Source organism: Cynara cardunculus, assembly GCF_001531365.2.
Source record: "Cynara cardunculus var. scolymus isolate 2C chromosome LG 17, CcrdV1, whole genome shotgun sequence".
Lineage (NCBI taxonomy): Eukaryota > Viridiplantae > Streptophyta > Magnoliopsida > Asterales > Asteraceae > Cynara > Cynara cardunculus.
The window spans coordinates 672,164-696,292 of NC_037544.1; the positions used below are offsets into that span (position 1 = coordinate 672,164).

Sequence of the window (24,129 nt, forward strand, 5' to 3'; positions counted from 1 at the left end):
TAATGAAATAATTTATTTTTGGTTTAATAATATAACATTTTATAAAGATAATAATTAAGTATTCTGTTAGAACTCAATAATTATCCTAATTATATTTTAGATTTTTTATATTTAAAATAAGATGTTTGTCCTGTATTTGATTGTGGTTATCTGCAGTTAGTTACATGAATTCAGATATGGGATGAATTCGGATAGGGATGAACGGGTTTAAGAGTTTTTAAGAGTTTTAAAAGTTTTTTAGAGTTTTAGTTAAATGCTTTATAAGATAGTATAGATAATGATTTTAATATAAATAAAGACTCTATTATTTAGTCAAAAAGATGCGTAAGACACGGAATTATTAGCACTAATTTCAAGATAATCTACTTAATGATCACAATATATATAGACTTGAAATCACGTGAGACCAGCCTGTTTTCGTGAAACCCGTGAGACCAACTTTTTACACTTGAAACTTCACAGCAAAATGCTGTGAAGGTAACATTCACAGTGTTTTTGCTGTGAAGGTTCGACTTTTTTAAACCTTCACAGTGTTTTTGCTGTGAAGTTTCAAGTGTAAAAATATGGTCTCACGGGTCTCACGAAAACATGTTGGTCTCACGTGAACCCAACCCTATATATATATATATATATATATATATATATATATATATTGCTTATTAAAATTGGAAAACATGGTAGATATGATTAGAGGTGCTCAAAAAACTGACCAATCTCGTCAATCCAATCCAAAGAACATGATGCATTATACAACATATTTAATATGATTATTGTGTTGTTGATTAATATATGTACATTAGAAGTAGACCAATCCATAATTAGTTATATTCAAAATTATATCACAATTTCAACAGTAGTTTTATTTTCTTATTTGCATGAACTTTCAACTTACTTTTTTGAGTTTGTTAACGTTGTTTGTATGTTCTCATTTTGATTTACTTCGTTTAAACAAAACCCTTAGCTAGATTGTAAAATAATGTACCAAACTTCAACCCGATTAACCCAACCAACTCAAACCCAATCCGTACGTACGGTTTGGATTGTGTTGGGTTGGGTTGATATATTTCAAACACAAATATTGATTTGGTTTATTCAAATGCCTTCAACCCAAAAAGCCAACAATGTATAAATATCTTAATAGACGGTTTATATATAGGATCAAACAACAAAGTTTTTTTTATCTAAAAGTGTTGTAATAAGTTTATTGGATGCTTTTAAACATCTTAAAAAAAATTAGAACATTTTTAAAATAAAACATCATATTAGTTATTTTATAGGACAGTATTTGAACAAACCACTACGACAAAATTAGGTTTATAGGACGTCTCCAATCTCTAATCGTCTCAATAGACCGCTTTATAGAACTTAATTTATAGGATTAAAATATAAAGCGTCCTATCTAAATACGTTGTAATAAGTTTATATGACATTTTTAGGTGTCTTAACAGGTTTTTTAGGATATTTTAATATAAAACGTCGCATTAGCAACTTTATATGACATTTTTTAGAAACTGTCCTATAAACTCAATTTTTTTATAAGACACTTGTTTTATAGGACGATTTTTTCAAATCGTGTCCTATAAAACGTCATATTAGTTATTTTATAGGACATTATTTGAACAAGCCACTACAACAAAATTGGGTTTATATGATACCCTCAATCTTTAAGCGTCCCAGTAAACCACTTTATAGGACTTAATTTATAGAACCAAAATATAAAGCGTCGTTTTTAAATGCGTTGTAGTAAGTTTATATGACGCTTTTAGGTGTCTTAACAAGTTTTTTAAGACATTTTAAATATAAGTGTCGTATTAACAACTTTATAGGACACTTTTGAGAAAGTGTCCTATAAACTCAATTTTTTATAAGACACTTTTTTATAAGACGGTTTTTCAAATAGTGTTCTAGAAAATTGTTAACAAGATGTTTTATATTAAAAGTGTCTTATAAACTTATTAAAACGTAAAAAAAGTCATATAAACTTATTACAACGTCTTTAGATAGAACACTTTATTTTTTTAGTCCTATAAAAAGGTCTATTAGGACGGTTAGAAGTTGAGAGCGTCCTATAAACCCGATTTTGTTGTAGTGAACGTCTTACAAAGACAAGTCCCCTATAAAAATAAGTTAAGAATGTTCTATATATTAGATAGGAAAAAACATTGGGAAGTTAGAATAATAATGATAACTGGTAGGGTTTTAACAAAATGTATGATGATTTTACATACCTCCAACTATTAATATGACTTTGAGTGCTGTAATAATTTCTTACTTTCAAATAATTTGACATTGAAAAGTGTTGTATTAGACTTACATGATAGAACGCTAAAACAACATCAAAAGTAAAAGTCCTATTAAACTAAATCAAATAGGACTAATAAAATAATATGTCGTATTAGTCTTTTTTTTAGAGGACGGATCTTGAAAAATGTCCCAAAAAAGTATCCTATAAACATCTTTTTGTTTTAGTGTGTCAACCCAAGATGCCATCAATGTATGAAGTCTTAATAGACTGTTTATATATATATATATATGACCAAACAACATAGTTTTTATCTAAAAGTGTTGTAATAAGTTTATTGAATGCTTTTGAGCGTCTTAACAAATTTTTTAGATCTTTAAAAATAAAACGTCATATTAGTTATTTTATAAGATACTGTTTGAACAAACCACTACAACAAAATTAGGTTTATAGGACGCCCTTATCTCTAATCGTCCCAATAAACCGCTTTATAGGACTTAATTTATAGGACCAAAATATAAAACGTCCTATCGAAAGGCGTTGTAATAAGTTTATATGACGCTTTTGGACGTCTTAACAAGTTTTTTAGGAAATTTTTAATACAAAGCATCGCATTAGCAACTTTATAGGACACTTTTGAGAAAGTGTCATGTAAACTGAATTTTTTATAAGACACTTGTTTTTATAGAAAGTCTTTTCAAATAATGTCCTATAAAATTGCTAGCGAGACGCTTTACATTAAATGTGTCCTAAAAAACTTGTTAAGACGTCAAAAAAGGTCATATGAATTTGTTACAACGTCTTTAGATAGGACACTTTAATTTTTGGTCCTATAAACTAAGTCCTATAAAAAGGTCTATTAGGACGCTTAGAAATTGGGAGCGTCATAATAAACCCGATTTTATTGTAGTATCATCTCTATATCCCGTATTTAGCAAAATGTGATGCATATACATTCGATCCGAAGAGGAGAAAATAAGGTTGAACAACACATTCCCTTGATTGGCGACATGAATTCTTTTGTGCTTTTAACCGCCATGATGCACCCTTATACATATATAACACAACAACAAAAATTAAACAAAAGATGCGTAGTGATCACAATATAAATAGGTATGGTGGATAACAGAAAACCTGTCAGCAAATCTTATCCACAATGGATAAGATTTTAAATCAAACAAAGAAAACCGTTAATAGATAAGAAAACGAGCACACAGTGTTCGGCGCGACCAGCCGCGAGGGACACTGTTTGCGCGTATCTAGGGAATCCCGATCAGCAACCATCTAAATGGACTTCAAGACTTAAATGGGTGCTTTCTTCTAGTCCTGCATTCTTTGTTTCTAAGATTGTAGGATGATCTCTAAGAACTTCCGCTTACTTCATAGAGAGAATGTGAAGAGGGTATGATCCTTCGACAAAAAGGTTTCAGCTATGGAAAACTGATTGAGCTGAAACCAAATCATGAGACCCAAAAGATTAAACATCAAGTTCATCACGACATGTGAAGAGGGCATGATCCTTCGATTCAATGAAGTGCTGAAACGAAGCACACGAAAACAAACAACATAGCTAAAAAAGCATGCAACTGACCATAAAACAAAAGAAATGGTAAGAGAATCACCTGTTACAATATATAGTTGTTTGTGAATTAGCTTTTTTGGCCTTTGGACCTCTCAAAATCATCCATGGAGACTTCTGTGGTGGTTGCCTGAATGTCATTCACAGCTCTATGTAGCAGAATGTTTCGTCTTCTGAGGTTTGTATCTCGGATGTAAGACCATACGACTGAAGAAGCCATCTATAACCAACAATGCGCAGAAATGGCAACTCAAAATTTCTCTCTCTTATCTTTGTAACTCCTATATACACCTCAAAAATCATTTCTCTTACGGATGCACGTTCTATTTTCAACTCAAAAATGCTTTCTGGAAGATGTCTTATGTTTGTACCTTCTATATTTAACTCTCTTAACCTATTTAATCGTCCAATTTCCTCCGGTAGTTTCTCAATCGCAATACAACCAGGGAGAAGAAAAAACCACAGACGTTTCATATTACAGATGCTATCTGGAATATGTCGTAGAAATACACACTCTGAAAGGATTAGCTTCTCTAAACATTCTAATCGGCCAAGATCTTCAGGTAACGTCTCAAGAAACCAACAACGATCAAGTTTGAGATATTTCAGATGTTTTAGCTTACAAATGCTATCCGGCAAATGTGTTATCTTTGTAGACAATAAATTTAGCTCCTCTAGACATTCCAATCGGTCAAGGTCTTTGGGTGACTCTGGAATACCACCTTCGAGTGTAAGCTTTCTTAAATATCGTAAACCACAAATGCTTTGAGAAAAACGCTCAAGATTTGTGCAAGCACAAAGACCAAATGAAATAAGCTTCTCTAGATTTCCAATCCAGGGTCCTTTTTCTTCTTCATAAAAACATTCAAATCTAAAGTTCGACATATTATTGCCCAAGTGCAACGGGCACATTTCTAGGGACTCTGCCTTCAAATGTAACATAGATGCACAACCAACTTTAACCGCTTCAAACTGTTTTATGAACAAAAAAGACTTAAACCTCAAACAACCACTTAAGTCTATGTATTTAAGCTTTTTTGGACACCCATCATTTGCATGAACTTCTACCAGATGATAACAATCTGTAAGAATTAACATCTTCAAATTCGGAGTCCACCCAAGGTCAAAGGTCCTTAACTGTGCACCCATGATATCGATGGATTCGAGCTTTAGACATTCAATGTGAACGTGAAGTTCTACCAAGTCATAACATCCTCTAAGTCTTAATGTCTCGAGATTTGGTGCCCCTCGAAGGTCAAGGGTCCTCAACCTAGAAGAATCAAGGACAAGGGATTTGAGCCTTAGACATTCAACGGGAATGTGAAGTTCTGCCAAATCATGACATCCCTCAAGACTTAATGTCTCAAGATACGGAGTCCCTCGAAGGTCAAGGGTCCTCAACTTAGAAGACCTGAGGACAAGGGATTTGAGCCTTAGGCATTCAACGGGAATGTGAAGTTCTACAAAATCATCACATCCAATAAGACTTAATGTCTCGAGATACGGAGTCCCTCGAAGGTCAAGGGCCCTCAACTTAGAAGAATCGAGGACAAGGGATTCGAGCCTTAGCCATTCAACGGGAATGTGAGGTTCTTCCAAATCATCACATCCATGAAGACTTAATGTCTCGAGATACGGAGTCCCTCGAAGGTCAAGGGCCCTCAACTTAGAAGAATCGAGGACAAGGGATTTGAGATTCGGAGTCCACCCAAGGTCAAAGGTCCTTAACTGTGCACTCATGATATTGATGGAATCGAGCTTTAGACATTTAATGTGAACGTGAAGTTCTATCAAGTCATAACATACTCCAAGTTTTAATGTCTTGAGATTTGGAGCCCCTCGAAGGTCAAGGGTCCTCAACTTAGAGGAATCGAGGACAAGGGATTTGAACCTTAGACATTCAACAGGAATGTGAAGTTCTACCAAATCATGACATCCATGAAGACTTAATGTCTCGAGATACGGAATCCCTCGAAGGTCAAGGGTTCTCAACTTAGAAGATTTGAGGACAAGGGATTTGAGCCTTAAACATTCAACGGGAATGTGAAGCTCTTCAAAATTATAACAACGTTCTATATTTAATTTCTCAAGATTCGGAAAAAGACCAAGATCAAGGCTCTTCAAGTTTGAATCTATAAAAGTAAGGAATCTGAGCTTCTTAAGAACCTATCATAAACAAAAAAAAAAAAAAGTAAGTATGGGTGTAGCAACAAACCAAACCAAACAAAACCAAAAAGTGAAGATTATAATGAATCATGCAAAACAAGTAAGTATTGGACTATTATTCTACCTTTCTTTCTCCCCCTTCCCAAACTTGTACAATTCTGCTTTCCGGCATATAAAGTCCAACAAGATTATTTGCTTCAAATGTTCTGGGTAAGGACCCAAAAGGGTACCTGTACCAGCAAAGACATCGTAAAGCATTTGGAAGGTATTGGCTAACTTCATCAAATTCCAAATCGAAATCAAGATCCAGCAGAAGATATCTAAGATTCTTCATGTTTCCAAGGCCTTTCAAAATTTTTGGATCGAATTCTGAGTCAGTACTCCATAGCAGTATACCTGTTGTTGCTTTAGTACCCTATGATCCAAAAGCAGTGACCATGAAACTTGTGTCATAACAAATGAAAATGCCTCAACCCTACAAATAATATTGATCTTTACCTCATTATTAACCAATATGTTTTCAATTTCCTCTGCAATCCACAATCGACTATGTCTGTAAGGCTCCCTCGGGTGCAAGCGGCGAACAATATTCTTGCCCATTTCTTCTATATGATCATGCATGCCTAATTCCTCATCTTCAGAAATAGTTATGAGAGATTTTTGCTCAAGAACTCTTAAACCATTTCTAGCATGAAATCCACAGCTTTCAAGCACTTCGATTGCGTCCTCTTTCTCTCAACCTTTCATTATACATGCAACATCTAGGAATATTTCTTTGTAATCCTCCTCTAGACCAATATAGCTTAACTCCAACTTTTCTAAAGTTTCCTTCAATGGAATTGYTTTTAGTCTTTYTATAGCATCTTCCCATTCAAGCTCATTTTTACCACACAGAAACGAACCCAAAACTGTGATCGTTAAGGGAAGTCCAGCAGCATAACTTGCCACTTGTCCCGATAGCTCTTTGTACTCTTCAATTGGACTCTCTCTCCCGAACGCATACCGACTGAGAAGGCAAATGGCTTCCTCTTCAGATAAAAGATCGACATCACGTATCAAGCTCACTCGATGTGCTATCAACACTTGCTCATCTCTTGTTGTGATGATAATTCTACTTCCTTTACTAAACCAATTAAGCTCACCCGCTAACGCCTTTAGTTGGTCTATATGATCCACATCATCGAGAACRACAAGAACCTTTCTACAACACATCACCTTTTTTATCATTCTTTTCCCATCATGAACATTACTTATTTTGATGTCCTGGGCATTTAACACATCTTTAAGGACTTGTTTTTGTAACTTCTTCAAACTGGATAAATTGGGATTTGAATTTTCCCTAACATTCTCCACAAAACTGCTACCTTCGAACTGAAAGGATATTCGATCAAAAACAGCTCTCGCCAAAGTTGTCTTCCCACCACCACCCATCCCCTTGATTCCTATCATTCGAACGTCATCAATATTTTTTTCTAAAGATGAAACAACATCCCTTATTCGAGCCTCCATGCCAATTAATTTTTCATCGACGCTGAAATTGATGGATCGCAACTCCAGTGAGATCTCTTCAACAATTTTTTGGATGAATTTAGCTTCATGCCTGTGTATTTAAAGAAGACAAAATTAGCTTGCTCAAAATCCCACATGAACAATTCATTTAAATTCAGATCTAAAACATACATGTGAATACGAAGTCATTAAGAGTGTCATGTAATCATATCACATGTTTTATCTTTCAACAGGGACTCCGGTTTGAGTTAGAATTTGACAACACAACATGATCTCCCATGGATGACCGTTTCACATCATAGGATGAAGGTAGATTACAAAGAATCGGTACGAAATAATATGGCAGATATATTATATATGGATGAATTACCCATCTACAGTGTTCTTCAACCCAAACCCAGAAAGATTGGCTGCTTCTTTTAGAGCCTCTCTCCATTTTTCAGCAGCCTCTTCATTTTCTTGTTTAGCAAAAGCTTTTCCAAATTCCCCACTTTGTTTGCGGACCTCAGTGGGTTCCACATCATAGAAGACGGGATAAGCAGTATGCTCAGTCATCGTCTGGCACTCCATAATCTTCACAAGTTCATCCAAGCACCAAGATGAAGATGCATAGTTCCTTGAAAACACAATTATATAGAATTTTGAGTCTTCAATGGATTTGATGAGCTCATCACCGATCCTCTCCCCTTTCTTGATTCTCTCGTCATCTTTGTAAGTGTGGATGCTTTTGTGCTGAAGAGCATGATAGAGATGATCAACGAATGTCTTACGAGTGTCTTCACCTCGAAAACTCAAAAAAACATCATACTTAAAGCTCGTCTGAGTGGATGAAGTCGAAGAAGATGCCATTAAAGTGATGCTTGAAGGATTCTATAGAATATGTTGCTTGGTGATTAGTTATGCTAACTCTGCAAGAAGTGGTGAAACAATAAAGCAAGGAGCAAAGGAAGGAGAAATAAAGCATTATTTTGAATATAAATAAACACACTATTAATTAATATAATTATTTTTTAAATATAAATGAAAACTCTATTATTTGGTCAAAAAGATGTCAAGTCTAGTTCTCGAGCACTATCATATTTTCTTCTTCTTTACATATTTAAATAATTTCAATCAAAATATTGATGCAATTTTATTAAAAAAACAAGGCTTAATTTCAAAAATATGTGAAATCACAAATGCACAAAATAAATCTAAGTTCGAAAAAAGCGTGGTCCTAGAATGACTCAAAACCCGATCACACCGAAATTTTGGTAATTGTTTGAAAAGGCTTAATTTAACCTTTTTTTCAACTTCAAATCCTGAACTTAAAAGAAAAAGAACTTGGCTTTCTCTGCTTACCAAAGACGGTCTAAACCTTATACATCTTTATGTGAAACACACGGAACAGGAGTAATTATTACCACTAATTTCAAGATAATCTACTTATTTATATATATATATATATATATATATATATTGCTTATTAAAATTGCACAACATGGTAGAAAATCATGATTAAAAAGGAAAAAATACTTCAAATTCCTCATGCGTCTCTTATTATTCAAATGGGGTGGGGTTATAAATTAAAGACATGATTATTTTATAGAAAGAAAAAGACCATAAACTTCATTATTACATGTTTATGATGGTTCAGTTTATTGGATGCTTTTAGGTGTTTTAATAAAAATTTTAGAACATCTTTAAAATAAAGCGTCATATTAGTTATTTTATAGGACATTATTTGAACAAACCACTACAACATTGGGTTTATAGGACGCCCCCAATCACTAAACATCCCAATAAAATACTTTTTACGACTTAATTTTATAAGACCAAAATATAAAACGTCCTAACTAAAGACGTTGTAATAAGTTTATATGACGTTTTTACGTGTCTTAACAAGTTTTTTAGGATATTTTTAATACAAAGTGTCGCATTAGCAACTTTATATGACACTTTTGAGAAAATGTCCTATAAACTCAAGTTGTTATAAGAAACTTGTTTTATCCGGTTTTTCAAATAGTGACCTATAAAATTGTTAATGGAACGCTTTATATTAAAAGTGTCATAAAAAAACTTATTAGGACGTCAAAAAAACGTCATATATAAACTTATTACAACATCTTTAAATATGACACTTTATTTTTTGGTCCTATTAACTAAGTCCTATAAAAAGGTCTATTAAGACGCTTAGAAGTTGGGAGCGTTCTATAAACCCGATTTTGTTGTAGTGAACGTTTTACAAAGACAAGTCCCCTTTAAAAATAAGTTAAGAATGGGCTAAAAACAGGTTAATTAGATAGGAAAAATGTTGGGAAGTTAGAACAATAATGATAACCGGTAGAGTTTTAACAAACGCATGATGATTTATATAATTCATCCTAAATAATCTATACTATATTATAAAGCATTTGACAGAAACTCTTAAAAACCATTTTTTTATGCATAAAGTATTGTATATTGATGCATATATTACTTAAAATTCAAGATTACAAGTAAATTATGAATAAGTACAACTTATTAAAGCTCCAGGTTTGAATTCGTGTAACTAACTGTGGATAAACATAATCAAATAGAGGATAAACATCTCATTTTAAAATATAAAATCTAAAATATAATTAGAATAATTATCGAATTATAACAAAATAATTAATTGTTATTCTTATAAGAAAATTATATTATTAAACCAAATATAAATTATTTCGTTATTGAACCTAAATTAAATTATAATAAAAAAATTGAAGTAAAAAATCACACAAAAAATAAGAATTTTAAATAACTAATTTGATACTAATATCGAAATATTTTTGTCAAATTTTTATGATATCTTCAATTTTATATTTTATTAAAAAAAACATTTATCGCTTTTTCAAAATCACATAAGATTATACTATAACATCGATTGAAATAAATGATAAAATAAAATATTAAAATCAAAATGTATCTCGCTGCATAACGCTAGTATCCTTCTAATGATTAAGATTACGTTTATTTTAATATTATTTTATTCCTAGGAATTACATCACCTGCCTTTGAAGTTTGCATAATTGAAATTAAGGAAAAACCCCGGAAATTGTCTCCAAAATTCCTCCCAAAATCTGAAAATCGGACCTTGGATCTCCCTCTGAAAATTGATCGAGAGCTCCGAAAATCTGGAAATTTACTGTTTCTTCCCGATTTCTGGTTCTCGATCCTCTCAGATAGACAGTTTCTGCTTCTTCTCAGAAAACAGTTTCTGCTCCCTCTCTGCTGATCGATTTCTCTCGATTGGCTTCCTGTCTTGCTCCATCCTTCTTGACAGTTTCCAGTTCTGCTTCCTCTCAATCGATCGATTTCTACTCTCTCTCTTTGTTTCTGGTTCTGCCCTCCGATTTCTGTCCTCTGGTTCTCGTTCTCGTCCCCGTCTCCCTCTCCTCGACAGTTTTTCCAATCGATCCCAGAAAACCGCCAGACGTGGCTGCTTTTTTGGGCTGCTGTTTGTGGGCTGCAACTTCATCATCATATCTGGAACAACGTGATTTCATGAAAACTTGAACCCTTTTGATCTCCACAATTACCACCCCTAACAAGATTGAATGCGAGTCAAAATGTTGGACGATCAAAGAAACTACACCAAAATCTATCCTCTTTGTGCACCAACCAAAGATCAAGATTAAGGGGGTCTATTATCTATTAAATCATGATGCAAATGTAAGAGATTTTGATATAAAACTGAGTTCAAATATGCATTTATCAAACATTGTTCATGTATGTTACGTATATATGTAACATTTATATACAGATCCTAATTGATATTTTTGTTTAATTACATTGCCATTTATCCGAGTCCTCATGCATAGATGGAATATAACTTCATCAGTGTTTATCCAGAAAAAATGTCCTATAAACCTCTTTTTGTTGTAGTGGGTCAACCCAAGATGCCAACAATGCATAAAGTCTTAACAAATTTTTTAGAAGATCTTTAAAAATAAAACGTGATATTAGTTATTTTATAGGACACTATTTGAACAAACCACTACAACAAAATTAAGTTTATAGGACGCCCCTCTATCTCTAATCATCCCAATAAACCACTTTATTGGACTTAATTTATAGGATCAAAATATAAAACGTCCTATCATAAGGCATTGTAATAAGTTTATATGACGCTTTTGCGCGTCTAAACAAGTTTTTTAGGAAAAATTTAATACAAAGCGTCGCATTAGCAACTTTATAGGACACTTTTGAGAAAGTGTCCTGTAAACTGATTTTTTTATAAGACACTTGTTTTTATAGGACGTTTTTTTTCAAATAATGTCCTATAAAATTGCTAACGGGACGCTTTACATTAAAGGTGTCCTAAAAAACTTATTACGACGTCAAAAAACGTCATATGAACTTATTACAACGTCTTTAGATAGGACACTTTAATTTTTGGTCCTATAAAATAAGTTCTATAAAGAGGTCTTAGAAATTGGGAGCGTCATAATAAACCCGATTTTGTTGTTGTGTCATCTCTATATCCCGTTTTTAGCAAAACGTGATGCAGATACATTCGATCCGAAGAGGAGAAAATAAGGTTGAACAATCTCTTGATTGGCGACAAGAATTCTTTTGTGTTTTTAACCGCCATGATGCACCCTTATACATATATAACACAACAAAGAAATTAAACAAAAGATGCGTAGTGATCACAATATATATAGGTATGGTGGATAACAGAAAACCGTTAGTAGATAAGAAAACGAGCACACAGTGTTCGGCGCGAATCACGGCACGACCAGCCACGGGAGACACTATTTGCGCATATCTCGGAAACCCGATCAGCAACCATCTAAATGGACTTCAAGACTTAAATGGGTGCTTTCTTCTAGTCCTGCACTCTTTGTTGCTAAGATTGTAGAATGCTTGGCTAATCTGCACTGGGATTTTAAGTTGCAACAGGTTGGAGTTAGAGAAGATTATGTAGGGAAGAATGTAACATTTAGGGGTTGTTTACCAAACGCTTACTTGGGTAAGTGAACATCAAGTTACGTTACCTTACCGGATGAATATGGTAAGGACCAAAAATCTTACCCGGTAAGAGCGAGACAAAGACCAAGAATCTTACTCGGTAAGTGAGGATTACGACTCTTACCATGGTAAACGCTTACCAAGTAAATTGTTGCGTACGATATCGTTTTTTGGTGGAGTAAAATCTTACCCGGTAAGTAAATGATAGTGTTAAAATTTACCCGTAAACGCTTACCAGGTAAGTGTTTGGTAAACAGCCCGTTAGATATAATGGAACTTTCAAAACATAAACCAAAAAATGTCAAGTTACAAAACATAAACTTAACATAGCCAACCTAAAACAATGTCTTCAGTCTTTGTGCATTTCTTGAAGCAAAACATCAATGAATCAAACATCACCTAAACCCGGTTCACGTGTCTTGACGGTTTCAGTTGCTACGTACGAAGCAAACATCAAAACATTCGGACCAACAAGATATCTATGCTGACATATAGAACATGATCGAGTCCTCGTTACGGCAACATTGTCCAAGATCCTGTTAAAATGGTCGAAAATGAATGAAATGCGATGTAACCGATGAAGTAATTTTCTAAAAGGGAGTTGAGATTGCAGGAACATAATAAGAAGTCTCACATCTGACAAAAATGTTTCAGCTATGGAAAACTGATAGAGCTGAAACCAAATCATGAGACCCGAGATTAACCATCAAGTTCATCACGGCATGTGAAGAGGGTATGATCCTTCGCTTCAATGAAGTGCTGAAACGAAGCACACGAAGACAAACAACATAGCTGAAAAAAGCATGCAACTGACCATAAAACAAAAGAAATGGTAAAAAGAATCACCTGTTACGATATATAGTTGTTTGTGAATTAGCTTTTTTGGCCTTAGTACCTCTCAAAATCATCCATGGAGACTTCTGTTGTGGTTGCCTGAACGTCATTCACAGCTCTACATAGAAGAATGTTTCGTCTTCTGCGGTTTGTATCGGGGATGTAAGACCATACGACTGAAGAAGCAGTCTATAACCAACAATGCGCAGACATCGCAACTCAAAAATGCTTTCAGGAAGATGTCTTATGTTTGTACCTTCTATATTTAACTCTCTTAAGCATTTTAATCGTCCAATTTCCTCCGGTAATTTCTCAATCGCAATACAACCAGGGAGAAGAAAATACTGTAGAAGTTTCATATTACAAATGCTGTCAGGAATATGTCGTAGAATTACACACTCCGATAGGATTAGCTTCTCTAAACATTCTAATCGGCCAAGATCTTGAGGTAACTTCTCAAGAAACCAATAAGGATCAAGTTTGAGATCTTTCAGATGTTTTAGCTTACAAATGCTATCCGGCAGATGTGTAATCTTCGTAGACAACAAATTTAGCTTCTCTAGACATTCCAATCGGTCAAGGTCTTTGGGTGACTCTGGAATGCCCCCTTCGAGTGTAAGCTTTCTTAAATGTCGTAAACCACAAATGCTTTCAGAAAAACCCTCAGGGTTTGTGCAATCACAAAGACTAAGCCTCTAGATTTTCATTCGAGAGTAGATTTTCTTCATCAAAACGTTTGATTATCATTTTTCTAAACTTCCACGTACAATTGAGCGAGTGCAACAGGCATTCTGCCTTCAAATCACAACCAACTTCAACCAATTCAAACTCAAACTGTTTCTTTATCAAAAAAGACTTAAACCTCAAACAACCACTCAAGTCTATGTATTCCAGCTTTTTTGGACACCCATCATGTGCATGAACTTCCACCAGATTATAACAATATCTAAGACTTAACGTCTTCAGATTCGGAGTCCACCCAAGGTCAAAGGTCCTTAACTGTGCACCCATGATATCGATGGATTTGAGCTTTAGACATTCAACGGGAATGTGAAGTTCTTCCAAATCACAACATCCTGTAAGTCTTAATGTCTCGAGATTTGGTGCCCCTCAAAGGTCAAGGGTCCTCAACTTAGAAGAATCGAGGACAAGGGATTTGAGCCTTAGCCATTCAACGGGCATGTGAAGTTCTTCCAAATCATGACATCCATGAAGATCTAATGTCTCGAGATACGGAGTCCCTTGAAGGTCAAGGGTCCTCAACTTAGAAGATTTGAGGACAAGGGATTTGAGTCTTAGACATTCAACGGGAATGTGAAGTTCTACCAAATCATGACACCTATCAAGACTTAATGTCTCGAGATACAGAGTCCCTCGAAGGTCAAGGGCCCTCAACATAGAAGAACCGAGGACAAGGGATTTGAGCCTTAGACATTCAACGGGAATGTGAAGTTCTTCAAAATCATCACAACCTTCAATTTTTAATTTCTCTAGATTCGGAAAAAGACCAAGATCAAGGCTCTTCAAGTTTGAATCTATAAAAGTAAGGAATTTGAGCTTCTTAAGGCTCTTCAAGTTTGAATCTATAATAGTCGAAATTATTTATGTTCAAACCATTTATCGTTTGGTTTTAGGTTCAAATCATTAATGGTCTATGTTTAGTTTTAGATTGTTAATCGTTTTAGGTTTAGTCCATTTTTGTTCTTAACATATATTCTCTGTTATTTCATTTATGCAATGTAATAAAAAAAATTTGATGTAACAGGGCCTCCAAAAAAATTTGGAACATCCATGATATTATTTTACTGGATGAATAAAACAAGAACCAAGAATCTTATCTAGTAAGAGCGAAGGCAAGGATAAAGAGTTTTACCCGGTAAGTAAGGACGATGACTCCTAACACGATTAGTGCTTACCATGATAGTGTTACCCCATAAGTAAGTGATAGTGTTGAATTTTACCCGATAAACACTTACTCGGATAAACATTAGGTAAACGACTCCTAAATATGTAAAAAAAATTAATTAGCCGTTTATTTTATAGTATTGTCTATTATTCTTCTTATTTTTTATCTAGTATCAAAGTCTAAAATTGTTTTTCTAGAAAATCTGATATATTTTTCATCGTTCTATATTTGATTATTCCATTCACATGGAATCTCTATTTGTATTAGAATATAGTAGATTTTTTGTTATTAATTAAGAAAACTTTTGCCTTATAAAAAAAATTACCAACTGTATGAGATGGTCCAACTTATATCTATACTATATTATAAAGCATTTGAAAAAAATTCTTAAAAACCATTTTTTATGTATTAAGTACTGTTTATTGATGCATATTACTTAAAATTCAAAATTACAAGTAAATTGTGCGTAAGTACAACTTATTAAAGCTTTATGTTTGAATACGTGTAACTAACTGCAGATAAATATCTCATTTTGAATATATAAAAAATCTAAAATAGAATTAGGTTAATCATTGAGTTCTAACAAACTACTTAATTATTATCTTTATATAAAATTATATTATTAAACCAAAAATAAAAAATGAAATAAAAATACACAAAAAAGAAAAAAATTTAAATAGTTAGTTTGGTACTAATATCAATAACTTTTTTTCAATTTTTTATAGTATCTTCATATTTATATTTTATTCAAAAATAAAAATATTATCGTTTTTCCAAAACCACATAAAATTGTATTATAACATCAACTGAGACAAAAAAAAAAACGAAACATTAAAATCGAGATTTATCTCACTGCATTGTGCGAATATCCTTTTAGTTTATATTTAAGATATCAGAACTATCTTTGTTTTTCCATACGTTATTTATCCCTTGTTGATTAATACTGAATGCATGAATTTTAATTACTCTTGCATCTTTAAAACAAGAATTAATTATAACCAACATGAATTATGATTTAAAAACCGATGGTTTCCGGAAAAAAATTGTTTTAACCTAAAAAGTTTAAAATGGTGATGAAAAATACATGATGTGAAATGAAAACTCAACTGATTATAATTTACATAGTGTTACTCAGAATATATAGTCAACATTGTGAATCCAAAAAAGATCAATCTATATATTAAAGGTATATCATATGATTTTTTTTACGGTGGAACAGATTGACGAAGTTAAATAAAAATGATATGGTTGATTTTGCATCTAGGAATACTTGGGAAAACGAATTTATGTGAATTATTAGTATTTCTTATGATAAAAACAATATATCGAAGATTTTTCTTCTACTTACAGAAGACCCATTTTCACATCTTGTTCAGAGTTATAAATATCATATTCGGGTCTGCTAAAATGTATAATAAAATAAATTTAAAATAAATAAATTTAAAATAAAGTTGTAGTACGTACCTCTATTGTGGATGCTCCAACCGAAGTACAAAATACTTATTATCTTCTCACTTAGAGACTGTTTGACAGTTGCTGAATGGTTTGGTGCAGAATAATTAAGTGGTCAGAATGATTAAGAGTAAGAGACTCTCATAATATAGTGCAAAATGAAATATAATCGTTTGGTAATTATTTACAACGAAATTATGGCGTTGAATGGTTAAAGGAGGTCCATGATACAAAATCATTCATATGGTTTTAAAAATCATTAAGAGACAGACTTTTTTTTCTGTCAAACAAGATTCACCTCTTAATGATTCAGAGGCTGTCTATTCATTAAACTATTAAAAGGTAAACAAACAACCCCTAATACATGTATTTATCATAATCATATATACTTGTTATATTGTTTCTTTTCAATCATTATCAAAGTAAATAATACAGAAGTTATATTATTATATTTGGATATCAATCGTTAAATTTAATCAGACCCGTGTGAAACCTTCCTTTAAAGATATAAGTATAACATAATACTTTTTCCTCAGTTACTGAGGCTAATAGCTGGGAGGCATAGGGTTGAACTCATAACCAGTATTATATCTAAATAAAGAGTTAAACTCATGATCTGTGTTGTTTCTGGACAAATGCATCCACTCAATTTTTGGATGAGGTACACACCAAAGCAAGTTATATTAAAACATAAGGTATAATTGCAGTTTACAGGTATGAAGGCATTTGTCACATTAATAACCTACTTGCATGTCTTGTACTTTTGCTTTCTTTTATGAAAGATTTCATAAATTAAATTATAATTAATATAAAAAACCATTTTAATATATTAAAAATCAAATTATATTTTGTTTTGGAGTATTAAACTATTAATTATATTTGTTTATTTTTATTTGTAAATATCATTATATTTGTCATATGTATTTTATTTGACTAGAAGGGTACTCATGCAATGCATCGAGATACATCTTGATTTTAGTGTTTCGTTTTATTTCTTTTTTATGTCGATATAATATAGTTTTATGTGGTTTTAAGAAAACAATAATGTTTTTATTTTTGAATAAAATATAAATTTTAAAATATCATAAAATTTTAAAAAAAAATTATATCGATGTCAATATCAAATTAATCTTTTCAAAAGTTCTCGTGTTTTGGTTTTTTTTAATTATAATTTAATTTGGGTTTACTAATATAACTTTTTTATAAAGATAATAACTAAGTATTCTATTAGAACTCAATGATTATTTTAATTATATTTTAGATTTTTTATATTTAAAATGTGATGTTTATCCAATATTTGATTATGCTTATCTGCAGTTAGTTACACGAATTCAAATATGGAACTTTAATAAGTTGTACTTATGCACAATTTAATTGTAATCTTAAATTTTAAGTAATATGCATCAATAAACAGGTTGGTCTCACATGATCCCAAATATATATATATATATATATATATATATAATAAAATTTCACTAATTAGATTTTATATATCTGTCTATTAAATATCACATTTAAGACTTTATATCTATTAAAAATCTTGAATATGATATTTAATATTTATTTTTTATTCCATCAATTAACTTTTTTTCTATTAAATTGATTTTTTTTTGCATTAGTAGAAAATAATTTTTATTGTGGTAATATCTGAATTTTAAAAAAACGAGATTTGAAATGAAAAATAGATTTTATTGCATTAATATTTGGGAAAAAAAACAAATTTTAGTTATTTCTATAATTATTTTGCAAGTTGGTTTCCCAAAATAGGAATCGGGTGAAAATTGGTTCCATTTTGGTGCAATTTTCCCTATTAAAATAGCAAAACACTGTAGAAAATCATGATAAAAAAAAAGACCATAAAATTCCTCAAGCATCTGTTATTCGAATGGGGTGGGGTTACAAGTTAAAGAGGCAATTATTTTCTAGAAGAGAAAAAGACCATAAAGTTCATTACATGTTTATAATGGTTCAAAGCGTGTTTGGTTGATGATATTAAGGGGTAATGAATGAAAATCTGAATGAGTGAGAGTGTTTGGTATTATATTATGCGATTAATGATGAACTTAAATGGGTTAAAAATCATTCAGCCCCAAAATCAGGTATATAGGATTAGAGGTGCTCAAAAACTGACCAACCCGGTCAACCCAACCCAAAGAAACCCAGAAAAACATCAACTCAAGATAACCCGACACATGGTTGATACAAAATTATGTCCAAACCACATCTATTGGGTTGGAACAGGGTTGGGGTAATTTGAACCCAACTCAACCCAATGAACATGATGCATTATGCCACAGATTTAATATGATTATTTAGTTCTTGATTAATATATGTACATTAGACATTACACCAACCCGTAATTAGTTATATTCAAAATTATATTACAATTTCAACAGTAATTTTACTTTCTTATTTGCATGAACTTTCAACTTCTTTTTTTGAGTTTGTTAGAGTTGTTTGTATGTTCTCATTTTAATTTACCTCGTTTAAACAAAACTCTGAGCTAGATTGTAAAATAACGTACCAGATTTCAACCTGATTAACCTGACCAACCAAAACCCAACCCGCACGTACGGTTTGGGTTGTGTTGGGTTAGGTTGAGATCTTTCAAACCGCAAATATTGAGTTGGCTTATTCAAATGTCTTCAACCAATTGAGGCGATTCAAAAGGCCCTGGATAGAAAACAAATGGATTAAGAAGTTTCATGTTTTGATCATTCAAAGATTCGAACAGTAGAGAGGTCATACGCATCATTGAAGTGGACAGCGGTGTGCTGATGCAAAGCTGTTGGACATATCTGTGTGATTGTCGTACATAGATCATATCTTATTCATTTGAGCTCCAAACCAGGTGATTTCAGATTCTCTGAACAGATAACGAATCAATGCACACTTTTTATGTTTTGAGTTTTTGCAAACTCTGGAGCTATCATGGTCTGATTTAGTGTGAAAGTTGGTGTAAAGTTGTTGGACATAAACCTTCTATGTTGATTCGTGTATCAAAGAACACTAGAGGGTAGACCAGAAGGGACCAGAGCTCTAGACCAGAGACAGCCTCAAATCAGAAAGAGGTATGATCAGCTTCGATGAACCAAAAGCTCTGATTATATAGACACACGCACATGGTTTAAGAAAGTTATTTAACTATTTCTAGTATATCGTTATATAATAATAATTAGAATATTTTAATTGAAATTAATAGCATGAACTTAAGGAAGATGTTGAAGATATATAGATTCATTTAGTCCRGTAGGTAAGTGGGACAACATCTTTGTGGTTACCAATCATCAGGATGAAGAACATTATATATGTTTGTGTTACTTGTTTTGAATGTTGAGAGGAGGGGTGATGGATTGGAGATTGTTACTTATATACGTTTGCAATAACATGATGCAGATTGGGTTGATATCTGAAATAATTGGCAAAACGGAAAGAGGCATTAGCAAGTGTAGTTGGTAAATGCAAAGAGAGAGTGTAGCAGTAGAGGTAGTTTTGATGCTTGAATTTTGATATAGACTTGTGGTCTGCTGGTTACTTAGAAGAATTTTAGCTATTATTGTCATAAGAAGTATAATGAGCATGAGACTCACTAAGTTGATTTCAGATTCTCTGAACAGATAATGAACCAAAGGTCACGTGAACTAGATCTACATAGCCCTCTTAAAAGCTTGCTGTCAGCTTTGCGCTGCTCTAGATTTTTGTGCACAACTTTCACCTCGAAGCTCCAAAATTCATGATTCCAGTTGCATTGGAAAGATAAAACATATATCTACATCTTTGAGATTTTGAGTTTTCTCAAATTCAATGTGCAGATACGACTTATTCTGTGTCAAAGTCTATAGATAGGTGCTGGACAGAAGCTACGTACTTTACTCATTTCTTCCTAATTTCAGAACGATGTTCCCTCGTCTATTCTTCATAGATTCAAGCTACGATTTTGATATATTATATGTCACTCCCTAATCTGGTCTTAAAGTTTCAAGCTCTGAGCTTTAGAGTTTACTCAACGAGGTTTCAAAGACAAATGTTTGTTTTAACGACTGTTTTGCACAGCTGTGAGAAAACATGCACAACTCACTCAATTTTCATCCAAAATGGATGAATCAGAGATTGATGAAAAGCTAAGAGACTGGAGTTCAATGTTTATGTTTTGTGTTTTCTCTCAATGAATCTGCTTGATAGTCAAAAACAGTGATGAAATTGACACATGAAAGCTGGACAGAATTTAAAATGTCAGTTTTTCAACGAGATATTGTATTTTTGGCGTTATAGGAAACCCAACAACAATGAAGTTTTGACCAGTACATAAAGCATTTATATGTTTATCCCACTTTAGTGAAAAGAGTCACAGTTGGGGTAATTTAACTTCATCAGTGTGTATTAAATCATGGTTCGTGTGGGACGAAAGATGGTAATCATAAATCTATTAGTCATTTCTCCCAAGTCCCAATAACAGTGCAATTCTTTGAAATGTTGTTTTCTTTGAAAGCATGACAAGGATCTCACCTACGCAAAAACCAATCAAAAGATCTCGAGTATCTCTTGCAACACGTACATCTGGAGGCAACATCTCCTTAATTATTTTAGTCATAGTAGCTGGACAGGTAAAAAAGAAAGAAAAAAATGCATCTCTGCCACTGACAAGATTCATAATCAAGCTAACCATCCAACCCAAAAGGCATCCAGTGAACAGAGTTGTTTTAACAGAGTTTTGTATAGGAGATAAGAAGAAAARGAAAAAAATGKGGCAACCTAAGCTACCTCTGGCACATCAACTTAACTTGCTTAATAAGTGTTATCAGTTACCTGCTACAAAGTTAACAACTAGGGTCCTCGCCTTTGACAGGATTCCAGCTTATGAGTTGCCTTTACCAACAACTCATACATAATACATAAACCTTAACTATTCTTTATTAGCTTTGTAGAGAGGTATTTGAAGAGAATGTTTTGCAGCATTGTCAAAAGACTAAAAACCTACGGTTGTGAGAAATGAAATAGAATCTGAAAGATTTWCGACAAATAAAAATAAGCAGTAAAYTTTGTGTTGCTTGTGATCAATACTCTATCCTTAGCTGAAAAACAAGAAATATATCTGGGGCATTACCAACTAAATTTCAGGTTGTTTTATGTTGAACTAATTGCATTAGATGAACAAGTATTGATCAGGAAGCTCAGAGGCTGGTGAGTGATGGATTGATTGGACAATGTAGAGCATCCTTGATTTTTGAACTTTGACCAAATCCAAGTCAATATAAGGAATTATAAATTATACACATAAAGTTAATTTGGCAAGATATAAAACTCACCCTAACCAGTAGATCATCATAATACTAAGAAATGGATGAAACCATTCAAATATCCTCAATAGACTATTCATTCAAAGTGAAACCTTATTTCAGCTTCCATTTTAATGAAATTGAGATAGACATAAATAGAATAAATGAAATTCAAAGAACATCACGTTATTATATCAATCTAAATAGTGATTTTACCTCAATCTGGTTGAAATTTTGAACGACAGCTTCCTTGTCTAACTTGATTTTGCAAATTCAGTTTGAGATCCTCAGCGTGCAGAGGACTCGATGATGGCAAACAATGAGGGCGATTCGATGATGGCAAACAATGAGGGCGATTCGATGATGGCAAATCACTGAAGAGGACTCGATGATGGTTCGTTCAAGTTGAGTTAATAAAACAGGGCTTATTTAATAGAAGAGTGCTTAGGGCCTTTTTCAATTGGGCCGAGCCTTGGTAAGTCCTGTTAGTTTTCATGTTATTTATATTATTTTAAACTTTAATAAAAGGTCGTTTATCAAACATTTATTCGGTAAGTGTTTACTGATAAAATTTAACATTATTATGTAATTATCGAGTAAGATTTTAGTCCACTAAAACGACATAGTATACAACAATTTACCCGGTAAGTGTTTACTGTGGTAAGAGTCGTCGCCCTCATTTACCGGGTAAGACTCTTGGTCCTTACTATATTMATCCGATGTGATAATATTACTTGGTAATCGCTTACCCGGGTAAGCGTTTGGTAAACGGTCCCTTATTAGCTTTTAGACACTAACATAACAATCAAAAGTGTCTTATTAACTTTTAAAAATTAACACGACACTTAAAAATGTCCTATTAATTTCTAAAATAATTTGAATTGAAAAGCGTCATATTAGACTCTAAAATAATTTGAATTGAAAAGCGTCGTATTAGACTTACATGATAGGACACTAAAAGACATCAAAAGTAAAAGTCATATTAAACTAAATCAAATAGGACTACTAAAATAATATGTCGTATTAGTCTTTTTTTTTTAAAGGGCGGGTCTTGAAAAGTGTCCCAAAAAAGTGTCCTATAAACCTCTTTTTGTTGTAGTGTGTCAACCCAAGATGCCAACAATGTATAAAGTCTTAATAGACTGTTTATATATATGACCAAACAATAAAGTTTTTATCTAAAAGTGTTGTAATAAGTTTATTTGATGCTTTTGAGCGTCTTAACAAAATTTTTAGATCTTTAAAATAAAACGTCATATTAGTTATTTTACAGGACACTATTTGAACAAACCACTACAACAAAATTAGGTTTATAGGACGCCCCTCTCTCTCTAATCGTCCCAATAAACCGCTTTATAGGACTTAATTTATATGATCAAAATATAAAACGTCCTATCGAAAGGCGTTGTAATAAGTTTATATGACGCTTTTGGGCGTCTTAACAAGTTTTTTAGAAAAATTTTAATACAAAGGAACGTAACTCAGTTAATTTTTTAAAATATGAGACGATATATGTCAAAGCACCAAACCATAAGGACAGAAAATGTAATTCACTCCACTTATTTTGATCAATGATAACTTTGTTGATTCAATTCATGGTACAAATTATAAAAATATGATGAGACAAATGATAAAGTTTTTTGGATCCTTTAAAAAAGAGAGACAAGTTTGGAATAAATAAACCAAATATGATTCAAATACCATTTACTCATTTATTTAATTACTAGAATGGTACTCGAACAATGTAGCAAGATACATCTTAATTTTAGTGTTTCGTTTATTTTGTCTCCGTCGATATTATAGTATGATTCTATGTGGTACCAAAAAAAACGACAATGTTTTTGTTTTTTGAAAAAAATATAAATTTGAAAATATCATAAAATTTAAAAAAAGAAAATGTATCAATTTTAGTATCAAATTAAATATTTAAAAGTTCTTKTTTTTTTGTGTGTAATTTCTTTAATTTCATTTTTTATTGTAACTAAATTTAGATTTAATAATGAAGTCATTTATTTTTTGTTTAATAATATATTTTTTTATAAATATAATCAGATTAAATGTGAAACTGAGTCAGAAAATAAAGACCATCTGTTTGATCAAAAGATATGTAAAAGATTCCTCGAGCAGTAATATATCGTTTTCATTTTTTTACATTTAAATATTTAGTTGGTTCAAGAAGTATATATATATA

At 32.3% G+C, this 24,129-nt stretch overlaps 2 protein-coding genes across 2 annotated transcripts in view; both read right to left on the minus strand.

Annotated features, from left to right (window-relative positions):
- Nucleotides 1-4,707: 4,707 nt before the first annotated feature.
- The window catches only part of LOC112500393 (TMV resistance protein N-like), a 42,195-nt gene continuing 22,773 nt past the window's right edge, over nucleotides 4,708-24,129 (minus strand). Inside the window, exons 2-7 of the mRNA XM_025103878.1 lie at nucleotides 7,867-8,404; nucleotides 6,740-7,587; nucleotides 6,486-6,622; nucleotides 6,112-6,402; nucleotides 4,832-5,987; nucleotides 4,708-4,748 (exon numbers count right to left, since the gene is read on the minus strand). Coding sequence (XP_024959646.1) covers nucleotides 4,708-4,748; nucleotides 4,832-5,987; nucleotides 6,112-6,402; nucleotides 6,486-6,622; nucleotides 6,740-7,587; nucleotides 7,867-8,345 — 2,952 coding nt within the window. The 5' untranslated portion in view covers nucleotides 8,346-8,404. The remainder of the gene's footprint in view (nucleotides 4,749-4,831; nucleotides 5,988-6,111; nucleotides 6,403-6,485; nucleotides 6,623-6,739; nucleotides 7,588-7,866; nucleotides 8,405-24,129) is intronic.
- LOC112500394 (TMV resistance protein N-like) overlaps nucleotides 12,859-24,129 on the minus strand; it is an 18,466-nt gene continuing 7,195 nt past the window's right edge. Inside the window, exons 6-8 of the mRNA XM_025103879.1 lie at nucleotides 13,366-13,493; nucleotides 13,164-13,262; nucleotides 12,859-13,006 (exon numbers count right to left, since the gene is read on the minus strand). Of these exons, the coding sequence (XP_024959647.1) occupies nucleotides 12,859-13,006; nucleotides 13,164-13,262; nucleotides 13,366-13,493 (375 nt within the window). The remainder of the gene's footprint in view (nucleotides 13,007-13,163; nucleotides 13,263-13,365; nucleotides 13,494-24,129) is intronic.